At 46.4% G+C, this 17,810-nt stretch overlaps 1 protein-coding gene across 1 annotated transcript in view; it reads right to left on the reverse strand.

The window, feature by feature from the left end:
• LOC138114727 (multiple epidermal growth factor-like domains protein 6) overlaps positions 1-17,810 on the reverse strand; it is a 190,323-nt gene that overhangs the window by 35,206 nt on the left and 137,307 nt on the right. The window contains exons 11-21 of the mRNA XM_069024526.1: positions 15,538-15,660; positions 14,552-14,674; positions 13,463-13,615; positions 11,043-11,174; positions 8,392-8,520; positions 8,070-8,198; positions 6,813-6,947; positions 5,687-5,821; positions 5,117-5,242; positions 4,670-4,801; positions 3,647-3,775 (exon numbers count right to left, since the gene is read on the reverse strand). Of these exons, the coding sequence (XP_068880627.1) occupies positions 3,647-3,775; positions 4,670-4,801; positions 5,117-5,242; positions 5,687-5,821; positions 6,813-6,947; positions 8,070-8,198; positions 8,392-8,520; positions 11,043-11,174; positions 13,463-13,615; positions 14,552-14,674; positions 15,538-15,660 (1,446 nt within the window). The remainder of the gene's footprint in view (positions 1-3,646; positions 3,776-4,669; positions 4,802-5,116; positions 5,243-5,686; positions 5,822-6,812; positions 6,948-8,069; positions 8,199-8,391; positions 8,521-11,042; positions 11,175-13,462; positions 13,616-14,551; positions 14,675-15,537; positions 15,661-17,810) is intronic.

The raw sequence follows: 17,810 nt of genomic DNA on the forward strand, positions 1-17,810 counted from the left end.
TATTTGGTGCTGTGGGTGGGCAGTGACTGGAGCTGGCATGAATTCAGGTGCTCCTGCAGCTCAGTGACTCTGCCAACTGTGTGTCTTATAGAGAAGTCAGGATGGGAGACGGGAGAAGAGCAAGGTACCTTAAGTATTTCTTCGCTTTCAAAGAGTCAAAAAATGGGACATTGTTTAAATCTGAGTATGTTTGAACCTATTTTTTTGCACTTAGAGGTGACATCCCTTCCTCTTCCCAAAGCTGCAGACCACTGTTCAACAAATAAATACACAGAAGAGCACTTGTGCCTTAAAAGTGCCTTAAAAGCTGTATCCTTCTCCATGTTTCCTCTTCAGCTGCAATTTCAGTCAGAGGATCTGTGCAAGGGAAATGGTGCTGCAGTGCAGCAAGAGGTGTGGAGCCCTCCACAGAGCTCCCCTCAGGTCCACGGTGTTTAGCCCAGAGCTGAGACTTTTCAAAGTGATGGCAAAGGGTCAGAGCACTTCACAAATGATTTCACAGTCCACAGCACAGAGAATCTGCCACTGCTCCATCAGGCACAGGTTGCTGTGATGAGTGTCAGGAGCCAGCCACCCTGCCAGAGAACCTGAGCTCCTGCCAAGGGAAGGAGCCCAACCTGCAGGGAGAGTGTAGGGATGTCTGGGGAGCAGAGGAGATATCCAGGAATAGTGAAGATTTCACCTCCAAGGCAGCAGGAAATTATGGGAAGAATTGTGGTTTTCATAATCTTGCATGTACACACACACACACACATATATATGTGCATTTTTTATACATATATATACACACACTAAAGAGGGTAAAATGCAGACTAGATGAAACAGAAAACCCACAGAAAGAACTTTAGGGATTGCCAGATGTTTTGTCAGTGGCGATGGCTTCACTGATTCCCTTCCCAGTGAAGATTACAAGCAGCTATTTGGCCACTCTCTGTCTGCAGAGATGCTATTTTGAGAGAGATCAAGAGCAAAAGAGAAGCAGAGCTGGCAGCTCCTTCTCTGGGAGCTGGTCCTCCTGACACATTGTCCTTCCATTCCCTCTGTGCCAACAGCAACAAGGGCTGCAAGATCAACTTTCCAGGCTTTCTTGTCTTAGGTCACGGTTCCAGATTAATTGTTTTGACATTTCTGTATGACACCAGCAGTTAATCCTGCCCACGCTGCTGAGACTCTGGTAGCTACATCTGTGCTACTGTAAGATTGTTAAACTTGTACATAAAATGTTTATTTTATTTAACAACATCGACAGAATCAATAATAATAATAATAATAACAACAATAATAGCAGCAGCTTAACTATGCAACTTACTGCCACAAGATGAAGTAGATTCCAAATGCTTGCATGAAATGAAAAAGAAAATAGACACATTAATTGGAAAAGAAAAAATCAAGTTGCATTAAATATAGAGATACTGCTTCTGTCTCAAGAAGCTCCTGAATGAGAAATTGATGATACCTGGGGAGGCATATCAGGAATTGACTACAATCCTGTTTTCATATGCTTGAAGCATCTGCTGTTGACCTCAGTTAGAGCTGAATGTCAAGGTGAGGTCATGGGCCTCTGATAAGACCATTGAACATTTTTGTTGTTAATAAATACAGGACTCCAAAAATTCCTGGTGTTTCTTCTGTTATGTACACGTGGAGTATTTCTATATGCCTGACCTCACACAGAGATTTATGAAGGCATAGTGCTGCCCTAAAACTGAATAAATCAAACCAATATGGAAACTCTTATGCCACAACCCAAACATACATCAATCCCATCCCTCACACGAGATCCTACCGTTAAAAATAGCTGCTGGGTCCAAAACAAGGCTGAAAATACCTTTTCTGGAAATCGAATTAGGGAAAGCATCTAACCCTGCTGAAACCCGAGAGCGCCGTGCCGGGCGGAGCAGGGGCGGAAGAGCCTGGGAGCATCCCTGGGGGGAACGGTCAGGAAAACACAACTTGCAGAGCTGGGGTTTGGAAGCTCCACGTGCTGGGGAGGTGGGCACTTAGGGAGCTGGCAGAGCTCCCTGGTGAATCCCGGCTGGCAGGAGCAGGTGCCCGTGGCGGGGTCGCAGGCGCAGGAGTGGGCACAGCCCCGGCCCCAGCGGCCGCTGCTGCGGGCTGGATGGGAAATGGGGTCACATCCAGCACCATCCCCCAACCCCACTTCACTTCTACACCAGAGAACACAAAATACACAAAATGGTACCAGACTAAACCCCCAGCTGCAGCACAGGCGCAATTCATGGAAATAAAGACCATTTTTGTTGGTCTGTTTCAGCTGGATGCAGGCAGATATTATCCCACGCACATGAAAACTAATCAATCCACACCCATCAGTCACAAATCTATAATTTCATGGAAATAAAATATCAGCTATTGACTCACTCAATGAAAATCTGCATAACCAGAATAGTTAATGGGTAAAACCAGACAGATTTGGGAGCACCTTCCATGCTTTCCCCAAAATACTGGGAAATGCAGCATGGACACAAAGGAATCTCACAATGTTTGGTAAAGCAACTTACTGCTTTCATCCTAAAATCACATAGCACTGACACAATTACGACAGTGTACCACAGCATCTCCTTTCTTTCGAGTAAGGATGAAGATGAAAGTGCCAATTAGGGCAACAGAAACCTGGTTTTGGAGTTGGGAATCTGTTTAACGCCCAGTCTGCAACAGGTGGAAGAGCTGCCTTACTGAGATACCTCTGCAAAACAGTTTTTCTCAGACCTTATGTCGAATAGAAGTAAAAGCTTTCCTTTGTCATGGTCTCTCAATTCTCTAGACAGCCCAGGGAGTCATGAAAGGCCATCTCAGTGGCTCTACACACTACCAACTGGTTTGATTTTTAAAATATGCATATTGATGGAAACTTCAGATTTTCCCAGCATTTTCTTCAGTACAGAGCCTGAGAAGTCAGGTGCAAAACTTGCTGCTGTCAACACTGCCAATTAAACGATTTTATGTGTTTAAGACCAAGTTTAGAAAAAGGCTTGTCTTCTGTTGGCTTTTTGCAAGAGGCATCACAATGAATCAAGCAGAAGAGATGTGTCACAGGAAAAGGAAGGAATCAAGCAGGATGGCTTCACATTTATATGGTGCCATCCAAAAAGGGCAAATCTACTCTCTCACACAGCCACCAATATGGAGAGCGATGCTAAAGTCAACAGAAGGATGCTCTGCTCTTCCAGAGAACAGAATTTCTCACAGCATTTATATTCCCAAGTTAAAAAGTGACCTTTAGACACACGACTCTACATGCCACTCAGTTGTTGAATAAATCTCCCCCAAACAAAATGAGAAATGGAGAATTAATCTCAAAACTAATCTGCACTGAAAATGAAAAACAAAACTGTCTGTCAGTCAAAATGCTGACGGGACAGATGGTATTGGGCAAAGGGATCCATAGTGTTGAAATAAGAGCTTATACCAATACTTTGCGCTTCATCAGCCATCTATTTCAATGCTTTGAACCTGGATAATTAAGGATTATAACCACCCAGGCTGTGCAAACCCACAAACACACCATTTCAGAAGCAGTAAGATTAGCAAAACTATATTAAAAAACTGTAATAAACTAAGAGCAAACAGAGCTGCTTCCTCCTCCACGTGCAGTCCCTGGGAGACCCCACACGCCCTGACTTACAGTGCTTGCAGTCGTGGCCAGTCCAGCCCGGGGGACACGAGCACTCCCCGCTGACGTGGTGACACTGAGCGCTGCTGCCACAGCTGCACAGCGCCAGGCAGCTCAGTCCATAGTGCCCATCGGGGCAGGCTGCAAACAGACACACACTGTGACTTCATGCAGGTCACAAGCCACAGAATGATCTTCCCAAGCAGACAGCAACAGCTCACCCCCTAAAAGAGGCTTTAGCTGAATCCAGGAATCAAAATGGCAACATGAAAAGAAATACCTGGGATCTGCACCCTGGGTGTCTGGGCCTGAGTTCTGGAATGTGGGAGTAACTTCAGTGATTTTTGGGTACTCCTGTGCATCAGGCTGTTTCCTCAGAGGAGGAAAAGGTGCTGGGCAAACCTTCCTCAAAAGCCATTTTGTGACTAGCAAGAATTAAAATTGTGCCACCACTGAGGTCTTGCACAAAGCAGGGCTGTCCCTGAGAGTCTGTCTGTGCAGCACAACAGCCAAACTCGAGCAGCCTTTTAACACCCAGAGGCTGGAAGAGCAGCACAGAACAGCTCCTTGAGTGTATTCCCATGGCCTCTGGCTGCAGGGACAGCACTGATACTGCTTCTTCAGCTTCAGTATTATTTAATCCTGAATTATATACACCAAGGAGTGCTGCTGCAAACAAAACCCAGGAGTGATGCCACATGGGCCAGCTGGTCACACCTATTGCCAAACAGCCAGGATTACACCACCAGTGTTGTGGCTGTTAAACACTGCATTTCCAAGTACAGATTGCCATAAATTAGGTCTAATGATAACATCCATTTGGGATGCAGTTTAGCTGGTCACGTGGTTTTATCTGCAATCTCCCTCCCATAAATAATGTCAAATCCAACCTGGGGAATTCCTGAAGATGAAGGGCACTTGATCTCAGATCAGCATGTTTTCTCTCACAAAAGAGTAAAAAGGCAGAAATCAAACCGTAACATAAATTTTCAATCTGACTTTCTTTTCATGGGGAAGGCTGGTGCAAGGACTTACTGGCAGAGCAGAATGGCCCAGTGTAGCCAGGGGGACAGTCACAGGCTCCAGTTTCCCTGTTGCACTGTCCCCCGTTGGCGCAGGGCTCGCAGGAGTTCTGGCAGTCTGGTCCCCACTGGCCATCTGGGCAATCTGGAGAAAAAGCACATGAAGTGTAACCAGTGCCATTTTCTGTTTCAGGACAGTTTTAGATTTCTGCTGTTACCCTAAAGAATTAAAAAATAACAGCAAAACTGAGCTGTAATATTATCTCTAGAGACCTACAGCCCTGTCAGCCCAGCCATTAAACTGCAGCACACAAGAACACAGCTAAAGAGAGACCAAAGGCTCTCTCCCAATTTCCATCACAGTGTGTCTGCTTATTGGTTCGGGAAACAGCAAAATTCTACTTCTTATCACATCTTCCAAAGCCAGGCACTCCCTACCCTGGCCCAGCACCTCACACACCTTGCTCACACGTAGCACCAGTCTTCCCAGCTGGGCAAACACACTGCCCTGTCTTCGGATCACACGGTGCTCCTCCACAGCTGCACTTCTGCCTGCAGCCTACCCCGAAGCTGCCAGGCAGACAAGCTGGACAAAAAAACCCCAAAGTCATGGTTAGAAGCATTCTGAAGACATAGGGAGGCACCACGGCCACCAATTTTAAACTGAGCTGTGCTGGTAGAAGTGATCAATGTTAGCATTAGTGTCTGAGCAACTGGTGGTCTGTAATTAACTGCAACAGAGCCCTGGAAAATCTGAGCCTGAAGCTTTGAAAGCAACTGTTTTTAGCTGGACAAATGTTAGTTTGGGTAACTGGCCTCAGCCTTGTGCCTCGACCTTTGCAGGGAGGGAGAGAGAGAGACAGTATTTGCCAGGCTCCAAATATCAGTTTGGCTCCAGTGAGGAACTGCCAACTCGTATCAACAACAAGTGCATCTTTTATCTGCATCTTCTATATCTGAACCTAAGTTTCCTAAATAAGCTTTTCCATCCAAAGTGTATCTCCCAGGGAAACATGCAGTGAGTACCTACACAAATGGCATTTTTCTCCATGAAACCCAGCTGGACAAGGATGTTTGCAGGCTCCTGTCTCAGGATCACACAGAACATCAGGAGGACAGCTGCACCTCAGTTTGCAACCAGCCCCATAAAACCCTGAGGTGCACTCTAGAAATAGAAGCAGACACAGAACATGTATAAGAAAAAAGGAAAAGTTAAGAAAAGTGAACAAAAATCAGAAAGTAATTTGGCAGAAACTTGCAGAGAATATATTACAATGTACATTTTGGAGGTGTTGCTAAAGTGTACTTAATACACACTTACATTTCAAAGAGGTTACTGCTTAAATATAAACCAGAAACAGAGTGGCAGAATGCTTAAGGTTTTATTTAATTTGAATATTTGAGGATATATTAAATTAAATCCATTATAGAATTCTCTTCTTATGTGCATGTAAGTTCTGCTGCTCTCTGCCTTGGTGCAAAGCCAGTGCTGGACAAGGCATGCTCCCTGCCAGAAATGAGCCCATCACCAAGAATGATAAAAATACTAAATACTGTCATTACTGTTCTCCACCAAACCCACCAGAACTACTGTCCTAAATCCAACACAGTCCCACCTGCTCAGAGAAAAATCTGAAGGGAGAATCTTTATTGTGTTACTCCACTGCTGTCTGGAAAGGGCTACTGAGACATGCAAACATGAATGTGGGATAGAATTCTCTTTGAACTACCCCCAAAAACTACAAAGACTAAGTTGAATTCAAAGAGCTGCAAATCTGAAGGAAAAGCAGCATTACTGAACCTGTTTACAAATCACCCCGCTGCCATAAAACACAGATTTTGCCACTTATTTACTGTCTGTGTGGAAAAAGCACAGAACAAAAACAAAACCTCACACCATCTTTGTTATTTAGGGTTGTATTAGAATTCGGGTTCTGGATTTCTGTTGTCACTTGATCAGGCTAAAACTCCTGCATTCTTAAGCTCTATTCCCCTCGATGTCCCTGCAACCCTAGCAGGGTTAAAACCCCACAAAATCATTAGTAGGATAGGAATATGTGAGTAGCAGCAGCCAAACAAAGCAGATGGGTGGAAGAATGAGAAATTACTGGGACAAAGGCCCGAGCAGATGTGGGGAAGCTGGCTGTGTGGGATACCTTTCTGACACTTTTTGCCGTGGTAGCCAGGCTGGCAGGTGCAGGAGCCGTTCCTGGGGCTGCACTCCAGCGTGTGCTCCTTCACACACTGACACTCCTCCGAGCAGCCCGCGCCGAAGGCCCACCTGGGACAGGCTGCAGCCACAAGAAAAGCAAGCATCAGCTCTGTAGTTATGTAGGAGCTGGTTGAAATTGCACACTGCTGCAGAATGCAACTGCTGCAAGAAGCAAAACCTCTGTTTCATTTCCAGCAAGTACATCTCCATTCCTACGGCAGTGCTGGTTCACATGTGGGTGGGGGAAAGAAGAGTTTACATGATTCCTGTGTTAGGTTATTCACTTCATGTCAAGCAATATGTGGTGAATGCAAGAACCAGAAACATTTCAAAGCAAACTCAGCTAATTTTCTGAATGAAAAAATACTTGAATGCACCCCAAGACAAAAGCTTTCGTACTAAAACCCCAAACAAAATAAAATAAAACATTAAAGATTTTCAATCTTGTACAGATTTTACAAACAAAACCTGTAAGTACAAAGAAACTCGATCATCTATTTTGCAAAGTTCTTGTTTTAATTCTTTTTATTCCCTCTAATGTCTGATCCTCATCCTGCCCCAGCCAGCCCTGCTCCCCAGCTCCCATTCCAACTCATCAGCAGTCACTAACCAGCTCCAACCAGACCTCAGCAATAACCCAAATGCTGACCTGTCCACCCCACCTATAACCCTCACCTTTGAGCATCAGTAAATTTCAGTCCTTATGGCAAAGATTAATCACTAGAGGAAAAGATTAATGAAGCTTCTGGGGCTTCCTGGCACAAATCAAAAGTCTTGCCCTCCTGCTACTCCCAGCCCATTGCAGAACGCAAAGTCTCGCTCATTTTATCACAGAATGGTTTGGGTTGGAAGGGACCTTAAAGCCCATTTTGTTCCACCTCCTGCCATGGGCAGGGACACCTTCCACTATCCCAGGCTGCTCCAAGCCCCGTCCAACCTGGCCTTGGACACTTCCAGGTATCCACAGAGCTTCTCTGGGCACCTTGTGCCAGGGCCTCCCCACCCTCACAGCAGAGAACTTTTTTCTAACGTCTAAGCTAAATCATTACTGTTTTAGTAAATACTGTCCTATCACTGTCTGACTGTGCAAAAAGTCACTCTCCTTCCCTTTTTGCCAGCCCTCTTTAAACAATGTGGAATCTTTTACAGACTGTTATGCTGTGCACACATTAAACAGATCCGAAAAACGCCGGGGACTTACCAAGGTGGCAGAAGCGGCCATAGAGCCCGGGGTCACACAGGCAGGCTCCGTACAGTCTGTGGCAGTGGCCCTTGTTGGCACAGTTGCATGGCTTGTTACAGTTCTTCCCAAAGAAACCTTTCGGGCAACCTTTGGAGTGCACAAACACAGCAAGGCATCAGCTACCACAGGTCAAAGCTCCAACTCCAAAGCGGTTTGTGGCCGAGCCGGGGCTCTGCGTAGCCTCGCCAGCCACTGGCTTTTCTCACCCCCTGTTCTGCTCATTATTTAAAAGGAACAAGGAGGGGGGAGGGGAGAGGCTGAGGCAGAGATGGAGCCATACCATCCTCGCAGAGCTGGCCCAGCACGCCGGGCGGGCAGTGGCACTGCCCCGTGCCAGGGTCACATGAGCCTCCGTTCTGGCACTTGCAGATACCGGCACATCCTCTGCCAAACGTCCCGGGGGGACAGGCTGTGGAGACAGCAGGGAGCATGAACACACCAAGAAATCCTTCCCCTCTGCTGCAAGGGAAGCAAAACAAAGCTTCGGTCATTGAGAAGGACAACAAGGCTGGGGAAGGTTCTGGGACACAAGTCCTGTGAAGAACGGCTGAGGGAGCTGGGGGTGTTCAGCATGGAGAACTCGTGGGAGACCTCATCACTCCCTACAATTCCCTGAGAGGAGGGTGCAGTCAGGTGCGGGTCGGTCTCTTCTCCCAGGCAACCAGCAACAGGACAAGAGGACACAGCCTTAAGCTGCACCAGGGCAGGTTTAGGTTGGATATCAGGAGGAATTTCTTCACAGAAAGGTGACTGGGCATTGGAATGGGCTGCTTCGGGAAGTGGTGGAGTCACCATCCCTGCAGGTGTTTAAGGAAAGACTGGATGTGGCACTCAGTGCCATGGTCTGGTTGAGCAGGTGGTGTTGGGTCATAGGTTGGACTCAGTCTCAAAGGTCTTTTCCAGCCTAATTGATTCTGTGATTCTGTGAAAACTGAGCAAGGAGAGAGTCCTTTCAGTTGAGCAGGCTCTAAACAAAGTTATATTCTTCTATAAAGCAATGCACATCCACCTGATATTTACTAGAACATCTCAAAGGACACTGAATTAACCAAGCTTGAGGAAGTACTGTCATGTATCCAACCCTCCCCTGCACATGCTCCCCTCCCCACAAAGCACAGCTCAAAAACCATTGCCTGTCAAGTCCAAAGTTTAAACAACAGAGCACAGCTTGGAATACTTGGAGATAAATATTTTAAACGTTCTTTTTTCTCTCCCAAATACTATTATGAAAACAATATGTTGCTTTTCAAATGTAGTTTCTGAAATTCCCAAGGTGATCATGGCGGCAGTGGATCCACAACAGCAAAAAACAAACTGTGAGATAAAGCCTCGCTCTGCTGTTTGCAGCCTGAGCTGGCTGAGTGAATACAGCTGCTGGAGTCATCTGACTTCACTGACATTTTATCAATGTACATTAAGAAAGTTGACATTTCACATCAATTTCCATTCGGCTTCTTTGGTGCATTATTACAGAAATTTAGTTCCAGTTTTTTCCACTGTTTTAGCTTACCCTAAACCTGCTTATCCTAAATCCATGAATTATGCTGTTTATTAAAAAAGCAAGAGAAAGGAGTGAAAGCTATCACATATGACTAATTCATACATATTAGGTATTGTATTTATCACTGTCCATGCTGTCTTCATCAGACAGCAGGTTTAGCTCAATAACACAGGCCTATTAAAGTTCTTTAAATTCCAGAGGTGAATTCCATTAGATTATGTGCATGGATATCTACTGCAAGTATACATCAGAAATGTTGTTATTTATGAAATGAACCAAAGAATTTGGATACTGCCTTGAAATTTTTATAATCTATCCTGAACCACCAGCACAAGAGGAATAGAAGTAAGAATATCCTGATACCTTGAACTCAGACAGACTGGAAACGATGATTTGAATCCTCCCCATTTCCTATTCTCTTAGCTGCTCCCAGTGTTTACAAACCAAACCCACCATCAGTTTCCCAAAATAACCACGGGCAGACTGTTGGTTTCAATCACTTGCTTGATTTTTCTACATTTCTGTCCACATGATGACATCTCTTGAACAATCTTGATGGCAATTAACCTGAAGAGTGCTGTCTACTGATGTCAAGTAATAAATTTTCATCGACTCTTTGTCTCACCAGTGACAGCAAAGACTTTCTGAGAATGATGGGCCATCATGTCACACACCACGAAATGGAGGGACCCATCTCAAACAGGAAATGTGCTGTATGATGTCTCAGACAAGCAGCAGACAAGTTTTGCCAAACTGCAGATGAAGAACAGCACATCAAGAAATCACCACTCTCTCTCCAATGGGTTTTGACACATACTTCTGAATCAGAAAGATCTTCTGCCAGGAAACAGGAGTAAGGAGAGTGAAAAGCTATTATAAAGGGCACTGACTTGGCAATAGAATTCTGAAAAATATGATTTCAAATACGAAAAATTAACTGTTCCAAGAAAGTGATGCTAATAATAAAAAGAGTAAGTAAAAAAAAAAGGAAAATGTAAGAACAAAAATTTAAAAGGCAGTGTTGTGGGATGCTACAATGGGAAAACTCACGTTCAGCATACACGTCCACCCAGACTGTCACACCAACTGCTGGGACAGACTTCTGGAACTCACCGAGGCAAGTTGTGGAATGAAGCATGGCCGGCAAACTTTGGCAGCTTTTAGCAGCAGAGTGAACAGGAATGAACAACAACGAAATATTTAGGAGGGGGATGGCTCTGCCCTGACCTGCACCGGGGGGCCGGGCCCTCCGTGTACCACGGCATCACCTACAATTCCTATTTCATGCGTCCCAGCAGAACAGATTGGACTGTGAGACAGCTGTGCTCCTTGGGGAGCTTCACAGATGGAAAGTACCAGAGTTTACCCCCATTCCCCAGCTGTACAGACCCTGCAGGAGGATCATTCCCCCTCCAAGCCCCTGTACTCACTCTCGTTGCAGATGATGCCAGCCCAGCCGGGCGGGCAGATGCAGCCGCTGCGCTCGCTGTTGCAGTGGCCCCCGTGCAGACAATCCTCACACCTCAGGCTGCAGTCCTGGCCAAACGTGTCACCCAGGCACACTGACAGCAAAAAACCACACAGGGCTGAGTGAGCAGCCAGACAAAAACGCTCCTGCAAGCTCGTACCTATCGCTGGGCTGCAAACACCGCCGGGCCAGCACAAAAGGCACAGTGAAATGGGCATTCCTGAATTTCCCTCCTCGCATTTTTGACTCTAAGGAAAAGGAAAGCTGAGTGTTCAGCTGGAATTTAGTCCCCTAAATGCTGTAATTCTCCAGCGAAGAGCACTTCAAGCTACTTTTTAAAAGCAAGTGTTTTGCCTTCAGAAAAAGGAAATTTGCAGCTAATGCTTGATAACATTGTATATAATTAGAAGCATTTACTGGGACTCCTTGTCTTGCTAGGCCATCCCTGTTGTTTTACTGCAGTAAGTGGATGTGGTGCTATTTGAACAGGGTTCATTGATATTTTCAACCACCTAATTTGAGTGTTATTCTAGGAAAACAAAGCAAAATACACATCTATCACTTCCTTATTTCTTCATGGATATGAAGAGTTTTGTATAGGAAACCTGATATGAAAATGCATTTTCTCCCCTTTCCTTCCCCACCCTCCTTTTATCCCTTGCAACCTCATGTTCTCTTTGTTGAAACAGGCTTGGAAAATAAATGTGACTGTCTGATAAAATACTTCAGTGGCATTGAAGATTCCATCCATGCAGCTTTGTGCCTTCAAGGCTTTATGGCTGTGGCTGGAGGCTTTTTGGAAGGGGATTTTGAGCAGCACCTGAAAGTGAGCTGGCAATTTATTTCAGCCTACAGTAAGTCACAGGCTGGTCGCTTTTTACCAACAATTTTCTCTGTGAGGCGAGATTTCCTCCAGGTCTGAGCACCCAACTGTTCCCTTTTTTCTGTAGCTGAACAAATGCCCAAGCTTTCAGGGACATTCAGAATCCCAGTGCTCCTACTTGGAAGAGGGTACAAACTCTGCTTCAGGAGAAGAATACAGATCACCATTAAAAACATCATGCTTTCACACCTTAAAAAGTCATTCAAGCTATAGAAAATACTTAATTACTTGCACCACCTTACTGTTAAAGCAGGCTTTTTTATAATACAGATAGCAGCCCAAAAATATGTCTGAAAGTATAAGCAATAAATTACTATTTGGGAGGTAAAAGAACTTACTAAACCATTTGAAGTCCCTTTCCTCCACCACCTTTTCCTACAAACCACTGCATGCTGCAAAGCCTGAACCGTAGAAAAAGTGCAGCTGCTCAGCTATGACTGATAACACCCAAATTTCTGTGGCTAAATATAAATAAAACATGCAAAAAATGGTCAATAAATATTTGATTGTGGTTTCTAGGCCTGATAATTTTGCCTGTGGTTATCTCATTTATCAGTTTCCCAGTTGGTTATCGGTGTTGTTGAGTCCGGCTGGATGCTGTGTGATTTGGGAGGGTCTTAACAGTTTTGTTCATAAAAGTAAGTTATTTTTTTATTAAAGTCAAGACCAGCTCCTGATTTTTGCCTGTAGGGCACAGTCCTCAGATGAGTAATTAGAGTTGATACAAAAATCACAGGACATATATAGGAAAAACAAGAAATCTTCCCTGGTGACCCACCAGCACTCAGCACCAAAGCAAGCACAGGGTTTCATCTCATAATACTCTTTAGAAGTTGTGAACCTGTGGGTGGAAAGACTGAATCATGCAAAGCCCAGGTGGGTGCAAAGCTGCTCTGCACCCACACCTGTGGGTGCTCCTGTGCTGTTTGCCACCACTTGAGCTGAGCAATGCGTGGATGGGTTGGGTGCTTTTCCTGGGGAGCACACCCAAAACATCAAGGAAAACCTGACTGTTTGGAGGATTGTTTTTAACACAACTGAAATGCATATATCTTAAACCAAAAGCCTCTGGTTGTTAAAAAAGGGTTTGTAAACAGGGACACGTGCTCCCAGCTCCAGGAGAAAGGGAGCATTTCCCAAGGGATTTAGTGCACTGCAGTAACCCATGGCGTCCTCTCACCCCTGGGATGATGAGATCCCTCTGGCTGCTGCCTCTAGGGCTGTTTTCCAAGCAGCCCCCCAACCACTGCTTGCTGTGCTGCTCACTTTTCCCCTGTCTCCCTCCCAACACATCCAGGCAGCCTCCTGGCTCCTCAAACATGTCCCATTTGGGATGGAGCACATGGTAATGCCTCATCCCTGCTGGCACGCACACGGGCAGGAAGCAGGATTAACGCTCATCCCTCCCGCTGATGCTCAGCCAGCCCAGCCCCAAATCCTCCCCCTGAGACGATGTCCCCAGCTTGCTGTGCTGGCTCAGGGCCCTGCTGGTCACTCACCGACCCTGTGCACCAGGGTGAGCTCTCCTCGGGGGTCTCCATCCTCGGCCAGGGCCCCGAGCGCGTAGCGGAGCAGCTGGGGGGGCCCTCGGAAGTGCAGCCCCGGGGCGCCGGCCAAGCCCGCTGCCTCCTCTGCATCCGCCTCCTGCACACCTAGGGCAGCACAAACACAGCCCATCAGCACCCCAGCTGCCTCCACGGCACCTGCCTCTCATTTACATCTTTTGATGCTATTATGATGCCGTCAGGTTTTTCAGTCACACCTCTGGCCGGCAGTCCCAGCCCGGGCATTTTCTCATCTGTACTCGCAGAGTTTCTGCTATCCAAAAAAAGGGGAAAAAAATAAAAGAGGGGAAAACTCCCCATCTTTCCTTTTCCTGGAAAAAAACTCTGCTCCTGGAGAATCAAAATTAAACGAGGAGATTCATTTTCCTCACTTGAAGTTTGAGATTATTTTTAGTTAATGAAGGTCATTACTCTTGCTCGTTTTGGAGATGACAAATAGAAAGTGAGGCCGGCTGTGCAATTTATTTTCAGAAACATTAAAATTTGAGCCTTAAACTGATGGGAAGTCAGCTGGCTTTCTTTTTGGTGTTGGTTAGAATATCAAACTCTGGCTTAAGGTTTAGCAGGTGCTAAACTTGGGTTATAAAATTGAGTTGCTCTGCTAAACTCTGGACTGGTTACACTGGCAGAAATCCAGAATAACATCACTGACTAATGGAAAACTTGCCATGGTTGATCAAAGCAGAATCTGGCTACCTTTTTTTTTTCCCCCCAGGATGTTAAACTTCATCAAATAGTGCAAGAAAAGTGTCAAAAGAGTATTTATTTCTAAACCAGGAGCTTTAGGTTTTCAAACATGTCCAGGGGATTTAAGTGTTCATCTGCCATTAATCTCTGGCAAAACCCATTACTGGAGGATGAACTTGGATCCGCGCACTGCACGTAGCTCTACCCTGGCCACGTTCAGAGATGGCTCAAGTTGGGCTCCCAAAATCCCAGGATCTGTGAAGATCCCAGTTCCAAAATCACTTTTTAAATCAGTGGGAAATGCTTAATGGCCCTCAAATTGTATTAATAACTCACCCACGCAGGCCCATCTGTTATCCCCAAGCCTGTAACCCTCCTTACAGGCACACTCGTACGAGCCCAGGGAATTCACACAGAAATGGTCACAGTTGCCATTATCCAGACGACATTCATCCACATCTAGAAAATCCAGATATAAATGGTGATTAGGAGCAAGTACTTCTGCTTGGAGAGCCCACGCTGTGCCCAGATGCATCTGGCAAATTATTCTATACATAAGAGAACACAATTTTTCTTATGTGTTTTGGGGCTCTCCATTTCTCTCTGGTATTGGAGGTATGAAAACATTTCAGGGAAACAGGGAGTAGATTATTTCACTGATGTTTTTGTCTCGAATGAAAACAGATGCTTGAAGCTGTTAAGCCCAGCTGATCCTTCAGTTATTTTGAGGGCTCTTCTTTTGTGGAAGGAGTGTTTAACACACAGCAATATACAGTGTCCATGGAGAGAGGAGGGAAACTTTCTCTCTGCTGGCTCATCTCCACATCCCCACTTCCCCACGCTGGCTGCTGGGTTACTCCTGTATTCCAGCCTCACAAAGTGGAAATTACACATTTGCAAAACCTTATCAGCAAAGTTGACATAGGGTCAGTGACTCTCATTAGGGCAGTGCCCACAAAGCCCTGCAAAAGGTTTTGACAGCATTTCTTCTACCCTGGGCTGTGATTAGACTGAGCCACTGATACCAAAAGACTTTTTACAAGGGCACGGAATGATGCAGGACAAGTGGGAATGGCTTTAAACTAAAAGGAGGAGGGTTTAGATTGGATGTTAGGAGAGAATTTGTCCCTGTGAGGGTGATGACACCCCGGTTGCCCAGAGAAGCTGTGGCTGCCCCATCCCTAGAAGTGTTCCAGGCCATGTTGGATGGGGCTTGGAGTAACCTGGGATAGTGGAAGGCGTCCCTGCCCGTGGCAGGGGGTGGAATGAGATGACCCTTACGGTCCCTTGCAGCCCAGCCCATTCCCTGACTCCGCACCCACCGTCGCAGGAGCAGCCGTCGGCGCTGAGCTGGAACCCCGCCTTGCAGGCGCACTCGTAGCCCCCCGCGTAGTTGATGCAGAACTGGGAGCAGCAGGACTCTCCAGTCTCACACTCGTCCACCTCTGCAAGGAAAGGGCAGCACGTTCAGCCCTTGAGACACCTGAGCTGCTGCCACAGCTCTGCTCAGAGCTACTGCGCTGCAGCACTCACCGCTTCACACCTTCCTCTTCCTTCAACCACATAAACACTGTCTGAATCCTGAATCCTGACAGCAGCTGCCTTTTGCCTTCTCCCATCGCAACCAGGACCCTCCATGTCCCGGGAGAGGCATCTCCTCCACAAGCCTGAGCTGCCATGAGGGGATTTACAAAACACCAGCTGGTCTCGCTGGTAACCAGGGACAGGACCTGAGGAATGGCTGGAGCTGTTTCAGGGCAGGTTTAGGTTGGATATCAGAAAAGGTTTTTCCCCCAGAGGGTGCTGGGGCACTGCCCAGGCTCCCCAGGGAATGGGCACGGCCCTGAGGCTGCCAGAGATCCAGGAGGGTTTGGACAACACCCCTAGGGATGCCCAGGGTGGGATTGTTGGGGTGTCTGTGCAGGGACAGGAGTTGGACTGAATGATCCTTGTGTGTCCCTTCCAACTCAGGATATTATATGGTTCTATGAAAAGACACAACAGCAAGGGGCTGTTGGTCACCAGCCCTCAAAAACGTTCTGTTTAACAGTAACCTACATCTGACCACTGAGATTTCTTTATACTCAATCTTATTGAATGCAAACTAACAATGCTCTGAATCCAACCAGGCATTTGCTGGACAGCAGCAGCCTGGAAGGTTCAACTGTAGTTTTTGGTAACTGATTCCCTGTTGCCTCCTCCTGCTCTGTGTCCATTCAGAAATTGGTATTGACACCACTGTTCTGGTGATTAGATAGGAGAGCTGAGCTGTTATCTGTGCACTGCAGGTTCCTGGCTGCTGTCAGGCTGCTGAGCAGGTCAGTGGCCATCCAAGGGCCACCTTGTCAATGCTGAGTCTGCAAAATGCTTCTGAACGTGGCCCGGCTGAGCAGCTGCAGATGGGAAAGGTCAGTGTCTCAATTAACCTTGGAAGGAGCACCAACTTTATGAGGAAACACGGACAGGAGAAAGAAAATGTAATTAATCAATTGAGGTGAAGAGGTCAGTGTGAAAATGATTAATGCAGGTTATTTGAAGGCAGTGTTTTCCAGAAATGTCACAAGCTGAGCTCCTCTGCAGTACATCAGGCGATGCCTCGCTCTGGGTTCCAGCAACAGCCCCTTGTTTCTGTAGGAATGCAAAATCTGCATCCAACAAAAAGGAGGTTTTTGCCGTTAGGAGCAACTTTTCATGTCCTCAGCCTTCATCTGTGTTCTCTCCCTTCCCAACAAAAAGGAGATTTTTGCTGTTAGGAGCAACTTTTCATGCCCTCAGACTTCCCCTGTGTTCTCCCCCTTCCTTTACTGTGTCTGGAGTATCTGCTTCCCTCTGAAATCCCCAGCAGAATTCTGGTCACTGAGCTGGGATGTGGGCAGGAGGCTGCTTTGCCTCCTGTCAGCTGTACAGACAAGACTGTGTAACCCACCCACCCCTCTGAGGCTCTGGCTCCAAATCTGCCTCCCCAACTTTTTTTGCTTTGCTTTTTAATTTCCATCATCACCCGCCCTTGCAGCCCTCAGTGCTCCCCTCCTCCTCCTCTCTCCTGTACTTGGCCTTTTTTCCTTGCAAGACTCATTTTGCCTCTCACTCATCAATGCTCCCACTCTCTACCTCTTCTCATCATCTCATATCTCACTACACTGCTTTGTGGTGCCTGCTCCTTTTTCCATCCCCCCTCTCTTCCTGGCTATTCTTAAAAATCGTAATGGCATAGTGACAGCGAGCCCAAAGCAGAATGAGATACAGTCTGCATGGCAAAAGCCATAAACAAAACAAAACAAACACACACAAAAAAGTCTCATAGCAGAATTGCTTAAAACATGAATGACTTTTCAAGCTCTTGTCTCAAAACAAACCCAAATCTAACTCTGTTGCTTTCACCTCCCAAGTGAGACTTCTCACAGGCAGAAGTGTAACCTCATGGCTGAGCAAATCTGATGGAAACACAGCAGCCTCTGAGACACAAAGTGGAGTTTGTGCATGAAGCACTTCAGAGCAGGTGTGCCACTGCTCCAATCAACAGCCAACCTCCTCCCAGCCATGACTGAGAAGGGAAACAATGTCCTGTGATGCCTCTGGGCTGCCCATGGTGAGA

The sequence above is a fragment of the Aphelocoma coerulescens genome, chromosome 9 (genome assembly GCF_041296385.1).
Source record: "Aphelocoma coerulescens isolate FSJ_1873_10779 chromosome 9, UR_Acoe_1.0, whole genome shotgun sequence".
In the NCBI taxonomy this organism is placed as follows: domain Eukaryota; kingdom Metazoa; phylum Chordata; class Aves; order Passeriformes; family Corvidae; genus Aphelocoma; species Aphelocoma coerulescens.